The 25073-nt window shown below is 38.7% G+C and overlaps 1 protein-coding gene across 1 annotated transcript in view; it reads right to left on the bottom strand.

Moving 5' to 3' along the window:
• Window positions 1–25073, bottom strand: part of ric8a (ric8 guanine nucleotide exchange factor A) — a 257931-nt gene that overhangs the window by 70953 nt on the left and 161905 nt on the right. The window contains exon 14 of the mRNA XM_090383331.1: window positions 5286–5380. Within this exon, the coding sequence (XP_090239457.1) occupies window positions 5286–5380 (95 nt within the window). The remainder of the gene's footprint in view (window positions 1–5285; window positions 5381–25073) is intronic.

Genomic DNA, 25073 nt, shown 5'->3' with positions numbered 1-25073 from the left:
TTCAAACAATCAGTATGGTTTTAAGCAGGGCAACTCTACAGAGGATGCGATGCACCACCTACTGATAACAGCTGAAAACAACAGAGGCAAAAGTACATGGTGGCAATCGCTATAGACTTTGCTGGGGCATTTGACTCACTCTGGTGGCATAGTGTCCTTAGGAGACTTTGCCAGACAAATGTCCCAAAAAACTTCTACAAGGTAATTAACAGCTACCTTAGTGACAGAAGTGTCTCAGTATGCACAAGGTTGCAGGAATTAACATGTCCTGTGGATAAAGGTTGCCCTCAGGGTTCAATCCTTGGCCCTTTCTTCTGGAACATTGTTCTGGATAAATTTCTGGCCTTGGATCTGGGCCCGGCGGAAAGACTAATCTTTGCAGACAGTTTGATTCTCCTTGTAAGAAGAAACACAAAGAGTGGTTGCAGAGCAAAGAACTAATGCCACCCTCACAACTGCAGGAGTGGGCACAAATGCACATGCTCAGAATATCACCTGACAAAACTAAACTAAATCCATACTTTTAAATGGAAACCTAATGAAACCCTCTCAAATTAATATTAATGAAAAAATTGTATCAGAACTAAAATACTTAGGGGTGGTTTTTGACTCGAAATTAAAAATTTTATCCCGATTTGTCATATCAGATTTGGATAGAAAACTTGTAACACAGAAGCAGCTTTTACCATATAAGAAGAAGCGTCACTAACAAAAATGCAGACTCTTTTGCTATGGGTCGATTCCGGAAATAATAACCGCAAAGAATCTCGGTAAATTCTATTTATATTAGTTTATATTGATTTTACTACAAAAGGAACAAATTAATAAAAATTTTTTTACAAAATCTTGCTATTACAAAGTAATTCACCTATTCCTAAGCAAGTAATTACTAAACAGACTTACAGACCCACTAAATATTTACTTGTAAGTAAATATTTACTTACAAGCAAGTAAATGATTCCTGGTCTAATTTTCCACATATAAAATTAGCATTAGTAGAGGCATACGATGCAAGAAAGCAAGCTTATGCAGCATCAGCCAAAAAAAAAAAAAAAAAAATGCTCCCATTACACCCCTCCATTCATTCCAAATACTTGTCCAGCTCAAACTTAATTTATTTAGGCTATTACAAATGTATAATATAGCAGTGACTAACTTCTGTCATTTCATTGATGGACATTTAAATGTAGTTTTCTCTAATATCTTGACAAATTTTGCAAATAATGTCAACATAAACAGTGTTAAGGTAATTCTTTCTCAAGGTAGATTCGCCTGGAATATTTTGTTTTATTCAATATTTTTTCAAAAATTGCTTGAAGACTCGACTGTTTAATTTATTTCAATAAGTTAAAGGGATATTGCCCTGGAAAGCAGCAATATCCTTTTCTAGGGATATTACTGCTTTCCAGGATATTGCTCCTTTCAAGAGCGAGCACAAATCCTTTGAAAAATTGCTTTTCTCTTCTTTTGAAGTACACAGCTTGGTTAAAAGTGATTACTCTGGAAATTTTTGCCTTGCTTTTCCTTTGCTTGGTCATAATGATCGATCTGGAATTTTGCAATGGTCAATCTGGAATATTTTCTTGTTCCTTTTGCAAACAATGCAGAGCACAATAATGCCATCTGCAGTAAAAACTTTTCCGTGGTTGGCAATCCACAATTCCATACGAAGTTTTGTTATAGATTTAATTTTTGGCACGTTTAACGAAAGCATTTCTGATGTAGTCGGTAGCATGAGAATGAACAGCAAAATACTACTAAAACATTTCCTACGTCAATTTGAGAAACTTTTCCAGGCTCAGTGAAAAATTACTCTTCACTAATTTAATTGCAATGTGGTGACTTGTTACGTAGTTCCGAAGATCAACATTTGAAAAAATGATCAAGTTAAGGAATATGTGGTCTTGCCTGTAATATTTATACTATATGTATTTATGTGCACTAACAACTACAATGACTACAATATGCATTTGCATATGCAAATATACAAATGCATATAATCTAAAGTCTAGTTATAATGTCAATTCCAAGTTACAAACTTGGCAACAATAACAAAAAAAGAATAATAATAATAAAAAAAATAAATAAAAAAATAAAAACTTTCCAGCTACGTGACCAGCAATACGTATTTGCTATTATAAGCTGAACCCGCTCACCTTTTTACATTCATATTTTGCACTTCACACAGTGGTACTACATTAAAATTCACATTAAGAACCACTATCTATTTCTAATTTAATTATTTCTGCTCTTTTGAAAGAGCAGAAATAATTAAATTAGAAGTAGACAGTGGTTTACACTGCAGCTTCTACATACCTTTATGTAGAAGATCACAAAACCTACAGGCACAGTTGATGTGACATCACACTTATTGATGTAATATGTGTACATGGAAGGCTCTGATTATGCAACTAAGACATTTCTTGTTGCTTTTTAGTACTGTGCTGCAAATTAGTTTCTCTGTAAACAATGCCTCATTATGGAAGCACATCTGCTAGAAGAAACTGACTCTGGAAAGTTTATTTTTCAGGATCAAGGACAGATTTATTTTTTTCTTTTTATTATTATTTTTTTTTTATATGGGATTTGGAGTGCTCTTGAAAAGTAAACTCATGAGCATTTAGTATCAACACAACTGATTTCATTTTGAATTCCAGTCAGTTTGCACCATTCTATTGCAAACATTAAGACACGGTCGTTACAATGTACAGTACAATAATGAAAAATTTTGGGGAAGAACTGTAATGGATAAGGAGAAAAAAATTCAGAAAAGAATTGGGTAGATTATTATAGTGTATGGCCATGTAATGTGGGAAGTGGGGTTTTTTTTTTTTTTTTTTTTTTTGTTGCAGCATAGGCTTGTTTCCTTTCATCTGATACTTACACTAAACTTCCACCTTCCACTGTGGAAGTGGGCAGTTTTAATAATTTTTAAGAAAGGTCTGGACAAATTATTGTATGGAATTGGCAAATGAAGCAAGTAATTTTATCTTTTTGGCTGATGCTGCATAAGCTTTGCTTCCTTACATCATGTTGCCAAAACTAATACTACATGCCTTGAAAAATGTCCATTTTTAAAACTAAGTTTTAAGTGCAAAAGGGAGCATTTTCTTCCATGCTTGTGGCTGGAAGACAATTTCTCGTAAATTATTCTTTGTAATTTTGTAAAGAATTTAATTTAAAGTAATTTATCTTAACTTAATCATCAGAATGCCAATATTGTATTAAATTTAATTTAAAAAATTGTAACTTCATAATGCAATCCTGTTGTAACCTTACAATTGCTAATTTGACTTCTTTGGTTCATGTTTTAACTACCCCTATAGACCTGGTGACAGGGTTCAGTTGACTCTCAAAGCATCATCAAAATATTAAACATAAATTGATGCGATTCACTTCAATAAAAATCTAAAACTCTATCATGTGGTGCAACCATGTTTTATATTTTTTTAAATCATAAGTTTTAAGCATTGAGAATAAAATGAAAGTTATTAGAGAAATACATAAAAATGGGAAGAAATGTGTTGTTGCTTCTGAATTTCACTTATCAAATTCAACAGCACACACAATTTGTAATTCAAAACAAAATAATTTATGGAGTTACATGAAAATACATGTAGCAAAATGGAAGCAAGAATTAATTTGAACAGTCTGATGCCAACTCGTTGGCATCAGACTGTTCAAATTGGCATTAAAAGTGATTTAAACAGCAGAGTGAAAATATCCCTTTAAGTGGAATACTTTTAATGAATAAATTCAAACATGTTGCCAAATTATTTGTTACAGAACTTTGTGTGTTCGACAGATTAAACAACGTTAAGTTGTGTCATAATATATGTTTTAAAAAAAGTTACAAGTGAAGCAAAAGATCTGAACAATACAACTGTTCTGCAGTGGTAAAATTTAGTATGGCCCATAGTGTGCAAAGGATACACAGATAAAGACTTTTAATCTGGATGAGAAAGGACTCATTTTTAAATTAGCTGTTGACAGACTCAAAAGTTATGAAGACATGATCAAAAAACATAAACTGTCTTTTTCTTCCAACGAATACAAGCAACTTACAACACCAATAGCTCAAGTGGTTGTATGAAATGTCAAATATTTTCAAAAACTGATTTTTCTTAATTACTACTCATCTTGAAAGAAAGAAAAATTGTACAATAGCATTACTAGATAGAATAGAAAATGTAGAAAGGGCATGGAACAGAGTATCTGAGAAGATCATCTGCAATGCGTTTCATTACGTGGAATTTAGTACAGAAACTCCTAGGACTGATTCTCTTGAAACTGATATTAACTAGGAAGAAGCCTTTATCAGAATAGATTTGTGAAACAAATCACATGGATTTAAATTAGTATGATTGAGAAGTTTATCCTACAGTGATGACAACATAATTACACTGCAAATTTTAACAGATAAGGCATTATTTACAAAGTGAAGACGAAGAGTGAGCAAGCTGAAGATGAAAAGACTTATCAGTGAAGCACTTCAAGCAGCCAAGCTTTAGGATCACTTTCATAAATATCATTTCACAAACTGCAAAAATTTAACATGACCTTGACAAATGTTTCAGGTTTGGAAACAAACAAACAAACAAACAAACAAAAAAAAAAAAAAAAAAAATATATATATATATATATATATATATATATATAAAGTTTAGTCTCTATTTGTGATATTTCACACAATTTGGACCTGGCACCTCACAAGGGGGGGGATTGCCATTAAATTTTATGTAATTGGTATTAAAATTAAATGGATTTTTATGATTCTTAATTGGATTTTCTAAATTATTTGGAGAGTTTCTACTACAATTTTACTCTTGTTACCTTTTCTTCTCTCTCCCTGTCAATTTAATTATTATGTTTAATTTATTATTTTTGTTCAACACTTTTGCCATGCTACTGGCTTTAGTTTTGATTTTATTTTTAATATTAGTTATACATATATATATATCAGATTAGTTCTGTTAGATAATATATACTAAAATATTCAATATATTATATGAATAATATTGCATGTATATAAATCTGTGGCTGAATGTATTTATCTAAGTAAATAATGCTCATAAAATTGAAACTGTTTATATAAATGGAGTCATAATTATGTGATATGCATGCACTTTATCAGTTAATTAAATTTTATTAAATTTCTACTAATATCAGCATAATTTAGAAAAAGTTGACATATTATAAGTGAGTATCGCTCAGTTTTAATGTCAAAAATACTGCAGTCCCCTCAATGATGCATTAACCACGTTTGACTGTACATCTGAACTAACCTTTGAAGTTCCTCTTTCTTTTCTTTTGATTTTGAATCACAAAGCAGGATGTCACGGAGTATACTTACAAGCCTCATGAAATGAGCTTCTTCTTCCTAAAAAATAAAAATACAGCAGTTGAAAAGCAACCTTGCATATGCAGTTATGATTTAGGAAGTATGAATGTTACGACACTATTCTGTGTGAAATTTGAAGCAAAATATTCTACAGGTTATCAACTGGTTCCACTGCCAATCCAGTAACAAGCACCTCTGTGCAGGTAAGCTAGATCACCCCATCTTTAAGCACCTCAACTTAAACAATTCAGAATTTCCCAATTTGGAAGTTTAAAACACATCTGATAAAGAAATACAGCTGATCTCACAATCCAGCTTATTGTTAGTGGAATGTACCACCCAAGCCTAAAATGGTCTTGGGCAGAACACATAGCTCAAAGACATGATGACAGATGGACTAAGAAAATAACAGAATGGTACCCAAGAGAAGCTAGAAGAAAATCTGGAAGACAATAACGGAGATGGACAGATGAAATTCATGAGATTGTGGGTAGTAAATGGATGGCCATTGCACAAAACAGAAGGAATTGGAAAGTTTCTGGAGAGAACTTCATCCTGCAGTGGATTGAAAATAGCTGATGATGATGATGACCACCCGAGACTTTGCCAAAATGGCTCATCTTCTCTGCTGCCATCCAATCTCTCTCTCTCTCTCTCTCTCTCTCTCTCTTAAGAACTCCCAGAACCTTCTAAACTGGGAGTACAACACACACACACACTAAGAATTTTTGGCAACCATTCTGGTGTACACATTTACCGATACACACATACAGGTCTTCTTCTTATGCTCCTTTCTAAAGATGATATCTTGGCATTAGCATTAGTAGAGGCATTTGATGCAAGAAAGCAAGCTTATGCAGCATCAGACAAAAAAAAAAAAAAAAAAAACCACTTCCACTTCACTCCTCTGTTCATTCGAAATACCTGTCCAGATGAGCCCTAAACTTATTTAGGCTATCAACTTCCACGACAAGGGATGGAAGTCTGTTCCACCAACCAACTACCCGTGGCTAAAGGCAAATTTCCGCACGTCTATCCGACATTAGCAAGTCCAGGTCACTGTTGAAAAAAAGCCGTGAATTAGGGTTGAATTTGAAAGTGTCTGCAATTCTGCCCAGACACGATAGGAGGGAGTATATGATGAGAGCCTTGTCGATCAATTCGGCCCTGGAGGGATTGTGCAAGGCTCAAGGGGTAGAATTTTTTTCAGCCTGGACTGTACTTGTTAACAGGAGAGATTGCTTCTATAGGGATGGGATACACTTAAATAGAAAGGGTGCAAGGATTTTTGCTGATGTTGTCGAGGCAGAGTTAGGTGGGTCGGAAAACTGCTAGTTGGGGGGGGATACAAGAACTAATAGATTAACAGTAGCCACTGGCAGAGGTGGAAGTGATTCTTGCACTACTTCTATTGAAATGAGCAGAAGCCTGAAAAACAAGATGCAGGATATTTCAGAGACTGCTGGGAGTCATTGCGGTACAAGTAAACACATGGGTTGTGTTAGGGTAGCCAAGAATAGAAACAGGTGCATGTATACCTGCATGTACACCAATACTAGGAGTTTGGTAAATAAATTTGATGAATTTGAGGTATTGCTCAAAACATCAAAGGCAGATATTGTTGGGATATCAGAGATGTGGTGTCACACAGATATAAGGAATGCGGAACTGGAATTTGGGGAATACAATGTGTATAGAAAGGATAGACAGGACAGGAGGGGTTATGTTATTAGTTAAGAAACACAAAGTCCAAGGAAGTGAAGCCAGTCGACATCGATGGACAGGGCAGTGTCGAGTCAGTTTAGTGTGACATAAGCATAGGGAAATCAAAATTGAGAGGAGTGTGCTATAGGCCTAATGACTCTGATGAGTATAATAAGATATTGTACAGGGAAATAGAGTGAGCCAGTAAATCAGAGAGTCTTATAATGGGGGATTTTAATTTCCCAGATATTGACTAGAATTTGTGGGTTGGTCAATCACACACTAGCAAGGCTTTTGTGGATTTATTGGATGATTGTTTTCTACATCAGCATGTTCGTGAGGCAACAAGAGGGAGCAATACTCTTGATCTGATTATCAGTAGTGATTCTTCATGCATTAATAATCTGCAGATAAATGAACCACTAGGTGGCAGTGATCACAGTGTGCTGAAGTGGGATTTACTCAAGGAGGTAACTACCATCAGAGGTAAAGGGAAGGGTTTTTGTTTTCGTAAAGGCGACTATGATGGTCTGAGACAGCATTTAAATTCTATACAGTGGGACAAACTGATGATGTTACCAACAGCAAACTCAAAATGGGAAGCATTCAAGGAACTAATCTTGGAGGCTACCAGGCTTTACATACCAACTAAGAAATATTGTTCAAGGTTTAGCCCTAAATGGTTGTCAGATGAACTAATGAGACATTAGCATTAGCATTAGCATTAGCATTAGCAGAGGCACCTGATGCAAGAAAGCAAGCTTATGCAGCATCAGCCAAAAAAAAAAAAAAAAAAAAAAAAAAAAAAAAAGTAACATAAATAAATAAAAATAACCACTTCCACTTCACCCCTCTGTTCGTTCGAAATACCTGTCCAGCTGAGCCTTAAACTTATTTAGGCTATCAACTTCCACGACAAGGGATGGAAGTCTGTTCCACCCACCAACCACCCGCTGGCTAAAGGCAAATTTCCGCACATCTATCCTACATCTGTCTTTCCTCAATTTGAATTTATGCCCTCTCAGGTGATTTTTCTGAGCTAGAGGAAGAATCCCATCAGCATTGAGCATGCTCAAACCATTCAAGGCTTTGTACACCTCTATCAGATCACCCCGCTGGTGCCTAGTTTCCAGACACTGTAATTTGCAAAACTTAAGCCTTTCTTCGTAAGAGAACCCCTTTGTCCCATTCACCAATCTAGTTGCCCTTCTCTGTACTCGTTCCAGCAGCTCTACATCCTTCCTGAAATGAGGCCTCCAGGCCTGTATACAGTACTCTAGGTGTGGCCTGACCATTGCCTTATACAAGGGAATAATCACCTCCTTATCCCTGCTAGAAAAATTTCTATATATCATTGACAATACACCATGAGCTACTCTTGCAGCTCGTCTGCACTGCTCAGAGAACTTCATATCTGCCTGCACCACCACCCCCAGGTCCCTTTCATTCTCTACCACTGTCAGTGTAGTACCACAGAGTTGATACGTTGCTCTGGGGTTGCTGTTTCCCATATGTAGTACTTTACATTTGTCAATGTTAAACTTCATTTGCCACCTCGAAGCCCATCTGCTCAACCTTTCCAAATCCTGTTGCAGCAGCATAGTGTCAGTAGTGTCCTTGACAACCCTGCCAACCTTTGTATCGTCTGCAAACTTGGACATTAAGCCTGATATACCATCATCAATATCATTTATAAATACAGAAAACAATAAAGGCCCCAATACTGAACCCTGAGGGACTCCACTAATAACATTAGTCCACGATGAGCAGTGTCCATTGATTACCACTCTCTGTCTTCTCCCCCTCAACCACCCCTTTATCCATAGCAGCAACTTGCCTCCAATGCCACACTGCTCCAATTTGTGCAGCAGTCTTCCATGTGCAACAGTATCAAAAGCCTTTCTAAGATCCAAGTATATAATATCAAAGTTATTCCCTGCATCCAGTTCTTTTGTGACTGCATCATAGTATCCAATCAAATTGGTCAGGCAAGACTTCCCCTTAACAAAACCATGCTGTGTCCTAGCTATAACTGAAGTCTTGTCTAGATGATCCTGCAGTGCTTCTTTCACCAGTGCCTCCATTAATTTTCCGGGAACAGAAGTTAAACTCACAGGTCTATAATTACTTGTGTCAGCCTTTGATCCCCCTTTGTGAATTGGGGTCACATTTGCACATCTCCAGTCAATGGGTACCTCCCCTGAGTCCAAGGAAGCTCTCATAATTATGGCTAAGGGTTTGCTTACCTCCTTTGCTGCCTCCTTTAATATAACTGGATAGATCCCATCCACCCCAGGTGCCTTTCTTGTGTTTATCTTCAACAATTTCTCCTCCACTTTGCTCTCAGTTATTACAAGATTCTCTAGCTTACTGCTAGAGTTGAATACACCTCTGGCATTCCCCTCGCTGAATAACTCCTCATGTGTGAATGTCGATGCAAAATATTCATTTAGTTTGTTAGCTACCCGAGCAGGGTCATCAACAGTTGACCCATCGATCTCAAGTGGACCAATCTGATTCATCCCCTTCCTTCTAGAGTTTACATAAGTAAAGAACTCTTTGCTGTTTTTCTTCGCATCCCTTGCCAAGGATCTCTCGTAATCTGCCTTCGCCTGCCTAACCTCCTTTGTAACTTGGTTACAGATCAACTTGTATCTATCATAGGCATCCGTGTCACGTGTTAATTTGTATGTATCCCATGCATTTTTCTTCTCTGCCATATGCCTCATTAGTTCATCTGACAACCATTTAGGCCTAAACCTTGAACAATATTTCTTAGTTGGTATGTAAAGCCTAGTAGCTTCCACGATAAGTTCTTTGAATGCTTCCCATTTTGAATTTGCTGTTGGCAATATCATCAGTTGATCCCACTGTATAGAATTTAAATACTGTCTCAGTCCATTGTAGTCGCCTTTACGAAAGCAATACCCCTTCCCTTTACCCCTAATGGTAGTTACCTCTTTGAGTAACTCCCACTTCAGCACACTGTGATCACTGCCACCAAGTGGTTCATTTATCTGCAGATTCTGAATGCATGAAGAATCACTACTGATAATCAAATCAAGAGTATTACTCCCTCTAGTTGCCTCCCGAACATGCTGATGTAGAAAACAATCATCCAATAAATCCACAAAAGCCTTGCTACTGTGTGAGTGACCAGCCCCCAAATTCCAGTCAATATCTGGGAAATTAAAATCCCCCATTATAAGACTCTCTGATTTACTGGCCCACTCTATTTCTCCGAACAGTTTCTTATTATACTCATCAGAGTCATTAGGCCTATAGCACACTCCTACTCTCAATTTTGATCTCCCAATGCTTATGTCACACCAAACTGACTCGACACTGCACTGTCCAGCGATGTCGACTGGCTTCACTTCCTTGGATTTTATGTGTTTCTTAATTAATAGCATAACCCCTCCTCCCTTCCTATCCTGTCTATCCTTTCTGTACACATTGTACTCCCCAAATTCCAGTTCTGCATTTCTTATATCTGTGTGACACCACGTCTCTGAAATCCCCACAATATCTGCCTTTGATGTTTTGAGCAATACCTCAAATTCATCAAATTTATTTACTAAACTCCTAGCATTGGTGTACACACAAGTATACATGCACCTGTTCTTTTTCTTAGCTACCCTAACACAACCCATGTGTTTACTTGTACCCCAATGATTCCCAGCAGTCTCTGAAATATCCTGCATCTTATTTTCCAGGCTGCGGCTCATTCCAATAGAAGCAGTGCAAGAATCACTTTCACCTCTGCCAGTGGCTACTGTTAATCTATTAGTCCTTGTATCCCCCCAATCTAGCAGTTTTCCGACCCACCTAACATTGCCTCGATAGCATCAGCAAACATTCTTGCACCCTTTCTATTTAAGTGTATCCCATCCCTGTAGAAGCAGTCTCTCCTGTTAACAAGTACAGACCAGGCTGAAAAAAATTCTACCCCTTGAGCCCTGCACAATCTTTCCAGGGCCGAATTGATTGACAGGGCTCTCATCATATACTCCCTCCTATCGTGTCTGGGCAGAATTGCAGACACTTTCAATTTCAACCCTAATTCACGGCTTTTTTTCATCAGTGACCTGTACTTGTCAAGTAATTCCGCCGGTCTCCTACTCTTAATGTCATTAGTGCCAACGTGTACAACTATATCACCTTTTGTGCCCTTAAAAGATGATATCCGCTCTACAACGTCATCAACTTTTGCCCCTGGCAGACATACCCTGGTCCTATTCCACCTATCCTTTTTACAAAGCATGTTTCCCGTTTCCCTGACAATAGAGTCACCAACAACTACTAGTTCCTTTGGGACCAGCGCATTCTGCCTTGGGGGTTGCCGCTGTGTTCCGCGATGACCAAGTGCAAGCTCTGGCATTGGTGTGGGCAGCTGAGAGCTTGATGGGCCCCTCACTTGTAATCCTTCGAGGGCATCCACCCTATCCTTCAAGCTCTCATATAGGCCCATAACAACGCTGAGTTGTCGCCTTATCTCCTTACACTCCTTGCATCGCACACACACAAAGACATCCCCCATGGCAGTATCATGTCCCATACTTGACTGCTCCGCAAACATCAAGCAAATAGTGCATCTTACAAGGCTGTGATTCAGAGGACAACTGCCCCCCTCAGTTCTCCCCTGGGCCACAGCATTCCCATTAGCTTGAGCCCTTTGCTTTGCTGCTCTGGTTTGAGTCATGATTTAGATTTACTTTCAATAAAATTTCAATTTCTGTACAAAATTAAATCCTAAACTTGTATCCAAACACAGTTATAACGCTATATTTATGTTTCAGTAACGAGTGTTATCTACGGAATATTTACGTTTCAGTAACGAGTGTTATCTGCGAAATCCCTTTATATAACTTTCGTATCAAGTTATGTATTAATTATTTGTTTTTACTAATTATTTATGTTACGTAACCTAAGTGGTTATATGTATAATTAATTATGTTAAATAAAATTAATTATATTACGTTTGTAATCTAAGTCGTTATATGTATTTATTTAAACGTACAATTTAACTGCTAACGAAGTTCAACTCGAGACATGTGGCAGAGAAGAAAAATGCATGGGATACATACAAATTAATGGGTGACATGGAAGCCTATGATAGATATAAGTTGGTCTGTAACCCAGTCACAAAGGAGATTAGGCAGGCAAAGGCAGACTACGAAAAATCCTTGGCAAAGGATGCAAAGAAAAACAGAAAAGAGTTCTTTACCTATTTAAACTCAAGAAGGAAAGGGATGAATCAGATTGGTCCACTGGATATTGATGGTTCAACAGTTGAGGATCCTGCTCAGGTGGCTAACAATCTAGGAGTTATTCAGGAAGGAGAATGATGTAGGTAAAGTAAACATTGGCAGTGAGCTGGATGATTTTGTAATAACTGAGAGGAAAGTGGAGGAGAGATTGTTGAGGATAAACATAAAAAAGGCACCTGGGGTGGATGGGATCTATCCAGTTATATTAAAGGAGGCAGCAAAGGAAGTAAGCAAACCCCTAGCCATAATTATGAGAGCTTCTTTGGACTCAGGGGAGGTACCCATAGACTGGAGATGTGCAAATGTAACCCCAATTCACAAACGAGGATCAAAGGCTGACACAAGTAATTATAGACCTGTTAGTTTAACTTCTGTTCCAGGTAAAGTAATGGAGGCACTGGTTAAAGAAGCACTGCAGGATCATCTAGACAAGAATTCAGTTATAGCTCAGACGCAGCATGGTTTTGTTAAGGGCACGTCTTGCCTGACCAATTTGATTGGATACTATGATGTAGTCACAAAAGAACTGGATGCAAGGAATAACTTTGATATTATATATTTGGATCATAGAAAGGCTTTTGATACTGTTGCACATGGAAGACTGCTGCACAAATTGGAGCAGTGTGGCATTGGAGGCAAATTGCTGCTATGGATAAGGGGATGGTTGAGTGGAAGAAGACAGAGAGTGTTAATCAATGGACACTGCTCAACGTGGACTAATGTTATAAGTGGAGTTCCTCAGGGTTCAGTGTTGGGTCCATTGTTGTTTTCGGTGTTTATGAATGATATTGATGATGGGATATCAAGTTTAATGTCCAAGTTTGCAGATGATACAAAGTTTGCCAGGGTTGTTAAGGACACCACTGATGCTATGCTGCTGCAACAGGATCTGGAAAGGTTGAACAGATGGGCTGAGAGGTGGCAAATGAAGTTTAACATTGACAAATGTAAAGTACTACATATGGGAAACAGTAACCCCAGAGCAACGTATGAACTCTGCGGTACTACACTGACAGTGGTGGAGAATGAAAAGGACCTGGGGATAATTGTGCAGGCAGATATGAAGTTCTCTGAGCAGTGCAGACGAGCTGCAAGAGTAGCTCATGGTGTCTTGTCAATGATATACAGGAATTTTTCTAGCAGGGATAAAGAGGTGATTATTCCCTTGTATAAGGCAATGGTTAGGCCACATCTTAAGTACTGTATACAGGTCTGGAGGCCTCATTTCAAGAAGGATGTAGAGCTGCTGGAACAGGTACAGAGAAGGGCAACAAGATTAGTGAATGGAAGAAAGGGGTGCTCTTATGAAGAAAGGCTTAAGTTTTGCAAATTACAGAGTCTGGAGACTAAGCACCAGCGAGGTGATCTGATAGAGGTGTATAAGGCCTTGAATAGTTTGAGCATGCTCAATGCCAATGGGATTCTTCATCTTGCTCAGAATAATCAGCTCAGTGGGCATAAATTCAAATTGAGGAAGGACAGATGTCGGATAGATGTACGGAAATTTGCCTTTGGCCAGCGGGTGGTTGGTTGGTGGAAGTTGATAGCCTAAACAAATTTAAGGCTCAACTGGACAGGTATTTCGAGCGAACGGAGGGGTGAAATGGGAGTGGTGTTTTTTTTGGCTGATGCTGAATAAGCTTGCTTTCTTGAATCATATGCCTCTACTAATGCTAATGCTAATCTGTCTTTCCTCAATTTGAATTTATGCCCTCTCAGGTGATTATTCTGAGCAAGAGGAAGAATCGCATCAGCATTGAGCATGCTCAAACCATTCAAGGCTTTATACACCTCTATCAGATCACCTCACCGGTGCTTAGTCTCCAGACACTGTAATTTGCAAAACGTAAGCCTTTCTTCGTCAGAGCACCTCACTGTTCCATTCACTAATCTTGTTGTCATTCTAGGTGTGGCCTGACCATTGCCTTATACAAGGGAATAATCACCTCCTTATCCCTGCTAGAAAAATTCCTATATATCATTGACAATACACCATGAGCTACACTTGCAGCCCGTCTGCACTGCTCAGAGAACTTCATATCTGCCTGCACAACCACAGAGTTGATATGTTGCTCTGGGGTTGCTGTTTCCCATATGTAGTACTTTACATTTGTTAATGTTAAACTTTATTTGCCAGCTCTCTGCATATCTGCTCAACCTTTCCAGATCCTGTTGCAGCAGCATAGCGTCAGTAGTGTCCTTGACAACCCTGCCAACCTTCGTATCGTCTGCAAACTTGGACATTAAGCTTAATATACCATCATCAATATAATTCATAAATACAGAAAACAACAATGGACCCAACACCAAACCCTGAAGGACCCCACTAATAACATTAGTCCACGATGAGCAGTGTCCATTGATTACCACTCTCTGTCTTCTTCCCCTCAACAACCCCTTTATCCATAGCAGCAATTTGCCTCCAATGCCACACTGCTCCAATTTGTGCAGCAGTCTTCCATGTGCAACAGTATCAAAAGCCTTTCTAAGATCCAAGTATATAATATCAAAGTTATTCCCTGCATCCAGTTCTTTTGTGATTGCATCATAGTATCCAATCAAATTGGTCAGGCAAGACCTTCCCTTAACAAAACCATGCTGTGTCCAAGCTATAACTGAAGTCTGGTCTAGATGATCCTGCAGTGCTTCTTTAACCAGTGCCTCCATTAATTTTCCTGGAACAGAAGTCTATAATTACTTGTGTCAGCCTTTGATTTTGTGATTTGGGGTCACATTTGCTCATCTCCAGTCTGTGGGTACCTCCCCTGAGTCCAAGGAAGCTCTCATAATTATGGCTAAGGGTTTGCTTACTTCCTTTGCTGCCTCCTTTAATATAACTGGATAGATCCCATCCACCCCAGGTGGCTTTCTTGTGTTTATCTTCAACAATTTCTCCTCCACTTTACTCTCAGTTATTACAAGATTCTCTAGCTTACTGCCAGAGTTGAATACACATCTGGCATTCCACTCGCTGAATAACTCCTCATTTGTGAATGTCGATGCAAAATATTCATTTAGTTTGTTAGCTACCTGAGCAGGATCATCAACAGTTGACCCATCGATATAAAGTGGACAAATCTGATTCATCTCCTTCCTTCTAGAGTTTACATAAGTAAAAAAAACTCTTTGTGTTTTTCTTTGCATCCCTTGCCAAAGATTTCTTGTAATCTGCCTTCGCCTGCCTATCCTCCTTTGTAACTTGGTTACAGATCAACTTGTATCTATAATAGGCTTCTGTGTCACGGGTTAATTTGTATGTATCCCATGCACTTTTCTTCTCTGCCATATGTCTCATTAGTTCATCTGACATCCATTTAGGCCTAAACCTTGAACAATATTTCTTAGTCGGTATGTAAAACCTAGTAGCTTCCAAGATAAGTTCTTTGAATGCTTCCCATTTTGAATTTGCTGTTGGTAACATTATCAGTTAGTCCTACTGCATAGAATTTAAATACTGTCTCAGTCCATCGTAGTCGCCTATAAAAAAGCAATAACCCTTCCCTTTACCCCTAATGGTAGTTACCTCTTTGAGTAAATCCCACTTCAGCACACTGTGATCACTGCCACCTAGTGGTTCATTTATCTGCAGATTCTTAATGCATGAAGAATCATTACTGATAAATTAAATCAAGAGTATTACTCTCTCTAGTTGGCTCCCGAACATGCTGATGTAGATAACAATCATCCAGAAATCCATAAAAGCCTTGCTAGTGTGTGAGTGACTGTCCCACAAATTCCAGTCAATATCTGGGAAATTAAAATCCCCCATTATAAGACTCTTTGATTTACTGGCCCACTCTATTTCCCTGTACAGCTTCTTATTATACTCATCAGAGTAATTAGGCCTATAGCACACTCCTACTCTCAATTTTGATCTCCCAATGCTTATGTCACACCAAACTGACTCGACACTGCACTGTCCAGCGATGTCGACTGGCTTCACTTCCTTGGATTTTACGTGTTTCTTAACTAATAGCATAACCCCTCCTCCCTTCCTATCCTGTCTATCCTTTCTGTAGACGTGGTACTCCCCAAATTCCAGTTCTGCATTCCTTATATCTGTGTGACACCACGTCTAAGAAATCAGAACAATATCTCCTTTGATGTTTTGAGCAATACCTCAAATTCATCAAAAAATTTCGAGTCAGTCTGGTGTGACATAAGCATTGGGAGATAAAAATTGAGAGTAGGAGTGTGCTATAGGCCTAATGACTCTGATGAGTATAATAATAAATTGTACAGGGAAATAGAGTGGGTTAGTAAATCAGAGAGTCTTATAACTGGGGATTTTAATTTTCCAGATATTGACTGAAATTTGTGGGTTGGTCACTCACACACTAGCATGGCTTTTGTGGATTTATTGGATGATTGTTTTCTAAATCAGCATGTTCGGGAGGCAACCAGAGGGAGCAATACTCTTGATTTGATTATCAGCAGTGATTCTTCATTCATTAAGAATCTGCAGATACAGGAACCACTAGGTGGCAATGATCACAGAGTACTGAAGTGGGATTTACTCAAGGAGGTAACTACCATCAGGGGTAAAGGGAAGGGTTATTGCTTTCGTAAAGGCGACTACAATGGTCTGAGACAGTATTTCAATTCAATACAGTGGGACCAACTGATGATGTTAACAACAGCAAACTCAAAATGGGAAGCATTCAAAGAAATTATCTTGGAAGCTACTAGGCTTTACATACCAGCTAAGAAATATTGTTCATGGTTCAGGCCTAAATCAGATGAACTAATGACACATATGGCAGAGAAGAAAAATGCATGGGATACATATAAATTTGCATGTGACACAGAAGCCTAGGATAGACATAAGTTGATCTGTAACCAAGTTACAAAGGAGGTTAGTCAGGCGAAGGCAGATTACGAGAAATCTTTGGCAAGGGATGCAAAGAAAAACAGCAAGGAGTTCTTTACTTATGTAAACTCTAGAAGGAAGGGGATGAATCAGATTGGTCCACTTGATATCAATGGTTCAACTGTTCATGATCCTGCTCAGGTAGCTAACAAACTAAATCAATATTTTGCATCTACATTCACACATGAAGAGTTATTCAGAAAGGGGAATGCCATAGTTGAAGTAAACACTGGCAGCGAGCTAGATGATCTTTTAATAATTCAGAGTTAAAGTGGAGGAGAAATTGTTGAAGATAAACACAAGAAAGGCACCTGGGGTGGATGGGATCTATCCAGTTATATTAAAGGAGGCAGCAAAGTAAGCAAGCAATCCATTAGCCATAATTATGAGAGCTTCCTTTGACTCAGGGGAGGTACCCACAGAATGGAAATGTGCAAATGTAAACCCAATTCACAAAGGAGGAGCAAAGGCTGACACAAGTAATTATAGACCTGTGAGTTTAACTTCTGTTCCAGTAAAATTAATGGAAGCACTGGTTAAAGAAACACTGCAGGATCATCTTGACAAGAATTCAGTTATAGCTCAGACACAGCATGGTTTTTTTAAGGGAAGGTCTTGCCTGACTAATTTGATTGGATACTATGATGTACTCACAAAAGAACTGGATGCAGGGAACAACTTTGATATTATATATTTGGATCTTAGAAAGGATTTTGATACTGTTGCACATGGACGACTGCTGCACAAATTGGAGCAGTGTGGCATTGGTGGCAAATCGTTGCTATGGATAAAGGGATGGTTGAATGGCAGAAGACAGAGAGTGGTAATTAATGGACACTGCTCATCGTGGACTAATGTTATTAGTGGAGTCCCTCGGGGTTCAGTGTTGGGTCCATTGTTGTTTTCTGTATTTATAAATAATACTGATGATGGTATATCAAGTTTAATGTCCAAGTTTGCAGACGATACAATGGTTTGCAGGGTTGTTAAGGACGCTACTGACGCTATGCTGCTGCAACAGGATCTGGAAAGGTTGAGCAGATGGGCTGAGAGGTGGCAAATGAAGTTTAACATTGACAAATGTATAGTACTACATATGGGAAACAGCAACCCCAGAGCAATGTATCAACACTGTGGTACTACACTGACAGTGGTAGAGAATGAAAAGGACCTGGGGGTAATTGTGCAGGCAGGCTGCAAGAGTAGCTCATGGTGTCTTATCAATGATATAGAGGAATTTTTCTAGCAGGGATAGGGATGTTAGTTAGTTAGTTATTTGGTTTTTAGGAGCATTAGCAACTAAGGCCATATTGCTCCGGGATATGCAGTGGTCATTCACTGACCTTTCCACATCCTCTGTATTTGGTGGTGACAGGCTCGAACCCCGGTCTAATCAAGAAGCATGTGCTATGCACTGCTGCTCCTTCCCACCTGGCTACGGAGGCGCCAAATAGGGATGTGATTATTCCCTTGTATAAGGCAATGGTCAGGTCACACCTTGAGTACTGTATACAGGTCTGGAGGCCTCATTTCAAGAAGGATGTAGAGCTGCTGGAACGAGTACAGAGAAGGGCAACAAAGTTAGTGAATGGGACGAAGGGTTGCTCTTACGAAGAAAGGCTTAAGTTTTGCAAATTACAGTGTCTGGAGACTAGGCACCGGCAAGGTGATCTGATAGAGGTGTACAAAGCCTTGAATGTTTTGAGCATGCTCAATGCTGACGGGATACTGCCTCTTGCTCAGAATAATCACCTGAAAGGGCATAAATTCAAATTGAAGACAGATGTAGGACAGATGTGTGGGAATTTGCCTTTAGCCAGCGGGTAGTTGGTTGATGGAAGAGACTTCCATCCCTTGTTGTGGAAGTTGATAGCCTAAATAAATTTAAGGCTCAGCTGGACAGGTATTTCGAACGAACGGAGGGGTGAAGTGGAAGGGTTTTTTTTTTTTTTTTTTTTTTTGGCTGATGCTGCATAAGCTTGCTTTCTTGCATCATATGCCTCTACTAATGCTAATGCTAATTTATTTATAAACTCCTAGCATTGGTGTACACGCAAGTATACATGCACCTGTTTCTATTCTTAGCTACCCTAACACAATCCATGTGTTTACTTGTACCGCAATGACGCCCAGCAGTCTCTGAAATATCCTGCATCTTGTTTTTCAGGCTTCTGCTCATTCCAATAGAAGCAGTGCAAGAATCTCTTTCACCTCTGCCAGTGGTTACTGTTAATCTATTAGTATTTGTCTCCCCCCAAGCTAGCAGTTTTCCAACCCACTGAACAGTGCCTCGATGGCATCAGCAAATATTCTTGCACCCTTTCTATTTAAGTGTATCCCATCCCTATAGAAGCAGTCTATATTGTATTCCTATAGAAGCAGTCTCTCCTGTTAACAAGTACAGTCCAGGCTGAAAAAAATTCTACCCCTTGAGCCTTGCACAATCTTTCCAGGGCTGAATTGATCGACAAGGCTCTCATCATATACTCCCTCCTATCGTGTCTGGGCAGAATTGCAGACACTTTCGAATTCAACCCTAATTCACGGCTTTTTTCAACAGTGACCTGTACTTGTTAAGTAATTCTGCCGGTCTCCTAATCTTGGGTCCCATTTACTCCATGGCTGGCCAGGTTTACTTCCAGTCTTTTTTTTTTTAAAAAAGAGTTTTTACTGCAAAAATTGGGCCCTTGGCACAGAGCCCTTTGTTTGAACCCCTTTCCATTCTTACTTGCAGAGGTCTTCATGGCAAACATGAATTTGAATGAATCTTATAAAACTGCCAACAATCTAATCTAAATATCAACCCCTGTAATTTGAATTTATGGCCTCTGGTTCTGGAATTCTATAACAGTGAAAATTCCACCTTCATTCATTTTACTAATCCTTCTTAGAGCCTTATAAACCTCAATCAGGTCACCTGTGAGGTGCCTGGTTGCCAAGCTCTGTAGCCCACATAATCGGAGTCTTTCCTCCAATTTTAAACACACACACCAACCGTTTATGACTGATTGAATAATGAAATAAAATAAAATAAAATGATAGAAAAGACTGTAAAATAATATTTACAAAAAACTTTTAATTATTTACAAAAAACTGAACTATAACAAAAATAAAATAAGTAAAGAAGTTAAAATGCATTAAAATATAAATATAAAAGTGATAAAAAGACGATAAAAAACACTATTAGAGGTTTCGGAGGTGTCTGCCTCCTTCCTCAGTAATAGTGAGATTTAAGCGGCACGTCCTTAAATACCAGGTTCACGGCACACGTGGATGACCAGGCACATACTCAGCATTCCTTTCACTTGTACCAGAACCGGAAGTGGTCTGGAGACGTGGAAAATTAAAACGTTTATCTCTGGCCAAAACCACCACCTCAAAAAGGGGGGATGAAGCCTAACTCCCCTGTCTCTGTTCATACTATTGTTACCAGAGGATCCAATCCACAGACTTTCCAGCCACTTGTGGTCCCAGAATCTATGCGCCCGGTCAAGGATGACAGCGTTGTCAGGGGAGATCTGGTGTTGTTTTTCCCAATAGTGCTCGGCAATGGTGGATTTATTGAGCTCTGCGGTCCGTATTGCTCGTGAATGTTCCCCCAGACGGTCCTTGAGACGCCATCCTGTCTCCCCCACATAACATTCCCCACAATCCGGGTATGTGATCTCATATACGACCTCACTACTACAATCCTTCTTTTTATCACTTTTATATTTATATTTTAATGCATTTTAACTTATTTACTTATTTTATTTTTGTTATAGTTTAGTTTTTTGTAAATAATTAAAAGTTTTTTGTAAATATTATTTTACAGTCTTTTCTATCATTTTATTTTATTTTATTTCATTATTCAATCAGTCACAAACGGTTGGTGTGTGTGTGTGTTTAAAATTGGTGGTATGAATAATCCCAACCTCAGAGGCCTTATTGCAGATATAGTTAATGTTTATGGCCATACAGTTTTGCGGCACATCCGAAGGTTCCAAAGATATAGCATAGCTGAGTCCAAATAGCAACAGCACTTAAGGTTTGCCTACCGTTGCAGTGATCATAATCTTATGCCACATGGATTTAGGATCAAGGCACCATTTAAAGATGCCCGTTTGTCCAGGATTATCACATGGTATCAAAAGAAGGTTTTGAATACATGGATTCAGAAACTTCATGATGACTTGAGACATAGTAGGAGATTGATTGATGTAGCATTAGGTGATATTAGTAGTAGATTGTCCTCCCTACACCTGATAGGTGTGAAGAGGTTAGTTCTGGAGAGGATGAATAGGATTACCTATTCATATAAACAGAGAAATATTAGGAAGTTTCACACGTTATTAGAGGAGCAGTCCACTGTATTTAGAGGTAGCGACCATTCCAAATTTATTCAGAATTTAAGTGGCAAATCGTTAACCCAAGAACAAGAGAGACTATTGGCTCTTGGACCTAAGTTTGTATTGCTACCCCCTAAACCTCCAATTACCGAAACATCTATGGGTATTGAGAGGGCAATTAGCAAATTACCTGAACATATTGCTAATCAAATTCGTGTTAAAGCTGTCGCCATCCTGGGCCAAGCAAAAACAGTGGACTTGCTCCAAATCTTACCCCAGAAGAAAGCACTAGAAGAACTTAAACGGGACGAAGATATTATAATCCTACCAGCAGATAAAGGCAGATCAACGGTGGTATTAAACAAAGAAGATTACCACAAGAAAGTGTTAGACTTATTAGGTGATAGTGGTACTTATAAGATTATCCACAGAAACCCCTTGGCTAGTTTAGAACAGTGTGTAAATAAGATGCTACTTTCCTGGCTAAGAATGGAAAAGATTCCAAAGGACAAGTATTGGTCCATGCATGCAACAGGGTGTCGACTGCCCAGATTTTATGGGTTACCTAAGACACATAAGGAGAATGTTCCAAGACGGCCCATAGTTTCCTTCATTGGTAGCCCTACGTATGCTTTATCAAAATATCTGGCGCAGCTGATTTCCCCGGTTGTGGGGCAGTCCGCGTTGGTCATTGGAGACAGTGCGGAATTTGTGAACTTTTTAAGGAGTCAAGAAATAGGGGAGGACGAGATGATGATGTCATTAGATGTTATATCATTATTTACGTGTATCCTCATAGCACATGGGGTAGAATGTGTGAGGTTGGCTTTACAAAAGGATAATACCTGAAGTGCTAGATCCCACCTAAACATAGAAGATAAATGTGGTGCTGTTGAAATATGTCTTTCTAGTACAACCTTGGTTTTCCAAGGAGTGGTGTATAAACAGGTTCACGGCGCAGCCATGGGTTCTCCAATCAGTGCCATTGTTGCAAATCTGGCTATGGAGGAATTTGAGAATAGGGTTTTCGCAAGATTGGAGTTCCCTATGCGTAAGTGGAAACGATATGTTGATGACACGTTTACTATTGTAAAGAAGGGGAGAGAGGAAGATGTGGTCTCGTTTCTCAATGGTTTCTCCCCCTTTATAAAATTCACCTCGGAGGTAGAAATAGATGGTACCCTCCCATTTCTGGACATAATGGTATATAGGGAAGGCCCCAGACTTAGAACTAAGGTTTATAGGAAACCAATGTGTAGGGGCCAGTACACACTATAGGACAGCACAGACTGTCCAACATAAAAATAGTGTGGCCAGAGCATTTTTGGGTAGGGTGAGAACACATTGCAGTACCCCTGAGGAGGGGGAGAAGGAAATTAGGCAAATCACGACAGATCTTATGAGGTGCGGTTACCCCCAGAGGGTCATTGATGAATACAACAGAGAGGAAGAGCCCAATCGGGTAGTTCCGCCTGTACCGCTTACCACAGTGTATGTTCCCTACTATCCGGGCCTGTCAGATCGCATTGCGAGGATGCTTCACGACTTTCAGACATGCTGTGTGCAGCTTCCGGGCCGGAGGTTGCACGCAGTAGTGTCACAGGTCAAAGACCCCATTGCTAGGGATTCTAGTAGTGGGGTCGTATATGAGATCACATGCCCGGATTGTGGGGAATGTTACGTGGGGGAGACAGGACGGCATCTCAAGGACCATCTGGGGGAACATTCACGAGCGATACGGACCGCAGAGCTCAATAAATCCGCCACTGCCGAGCACTATTGGGATAAACAACACCAGATCTCCCCCGACAACGCTGTCATCCTTGACTGGGCGCATAGATTCTGGAACCACAAGTGGCTGGAAAGTCTGTGGATTGGATCCTCTGGTAACAATAGTATGAACAGAGACAGGGGAGTTAGGCTTCATCCCCTTTTTGAGGCGGTGGTTTTGGCCAGAGATAAACGTTTTAATTTTCCACGTCTCCAGACCACTTCCAGTTCTGGTACAAGTGAAAGGAATGCTGAGTATGTGCCTGGTCATCCACGTGTGCCGTGAACCTGGTATTTAAGGATGTGTCGCTTAAATCTCACTATTACTGAGGAAGGAGGCAGACACCTCCGAAACCTCTAATAGTGTTTTTTATCGTCTTTTTATCACTTTTATATTTATATTTTAATGCATTTTAACTTCTTTACTTATTTTATTTTTGTTATAGTTCAGTTTTTTGTAAATAATTAAAAGTTTTTTGTAAATATTATTTTACAGTCTTTTCTATCATTTTATTTTATTTTATTTCATTATTCAATCAGTCATAAACGGTTGGTGTGTGTGTTTAAAATTGGTGGTATGAATAATCCCAACCTCAGAGGCCTTATTGCAGATGGAGTTTTTCCTCATACAGTCGTCCTTTTGCCAATCTCACCATTAAGTTGCCTGTCTGTGGACCCTTCTAAGAAGCTCAATGTCTCTTTACAGATGAGGTCTATACTTGAACACAGCATTCCAAATGTGGTCTGACAATTTTCTTATACAGTCGGAATATAATTTATAATTATATCATTATTATAATTAATATAATTGCAACTAAAACACTCCCCCTCTCCACCAATATACAGTTGCACCTTTAAATGTAATACTCATAAAAGTTGCTCAGACTAAGAGCAACCCTATAACTGCCAAGAATTATTATTAAATCCTTTACATTTTTCTATTATTACATAAAGACAGAAGAAACACATCAATATTACCCATCACAGCCCAAATAATCATGGTCAAGGGTTCACTATTATGAAATAGTAACATAATAACTGATAATAACAGAAAAATGAATATCAGCAAAAGGATGACATCTTAATATACAGAAAGCAACAACTATTGACTGAATTACAAGAATTCCAATAAACAAAATTAAGATGAACAAACATGGAATATGAGATTAATGAAAGGGTGAACCTCCTTACCTGAGCTCTCATCAAGATCTTGAGAGTAAGAGGAAAGAGAGCTTCATGAACTGTCTGAAGCAATGAATATCTTCATACATTTCTACTTACAGAAGCTCTTCACTACCATTAATTATATCTGGCTGCTAGTTACAGATTCTTATTAATCTAATATTAAAAATAGCAAGAAGTAAACCTCGTATCTATTGGGTTAAACGATTGTGGAAAGAATTTTAAATTCTTTCCACAATCACTGACATTGATCAAAGACACTGAGCTTCATGGAAAGGTCCAAAGATGGGCAACTCAAATGGTGCAAGTTTGTTTAAAAACTAACCTTATTCATCCTAATATGCATTCCCAGTTGAAGAATGCCTGTTTTTTTTTAAACTAAATAAAACTGATTATGAAATGAACTCAATTTACTTAAATACTGATTTCTGCTACAAGATGACTTTCTCCAAGATGAATTATCTTTGAAGAAGTCAAATTCAATTCACAATCAGTTTTTAGGTTTAAGAAACAAGCACACTTCAACTGGAATAAGGTCGGTTTTTTTATACAAACTTACTTCTCACGAGTTTTAAAATTCTTTCATCCATACCTTTTATGATCACTTA

This window comes from Mastigoproctus giganteus, chromosome 10, assembly GCF_048544385.1.
Source record: "Mastigoproctus giganteus isolate SK-2022 chromosome 10, ASM4854438v1, whole genome shotgun sequence".
In the NCBI taxonomy this organism is placed as follows: Eukaryota; Metazoa; Arthropoda; class Arachnida; order Uropygi; family Thelyphonidae; genus Mastigoproctus; species Mastigoproctus giganteus.
This window is presented reverse-complemented; position numbering and strand designations above follow the sequence as displayed.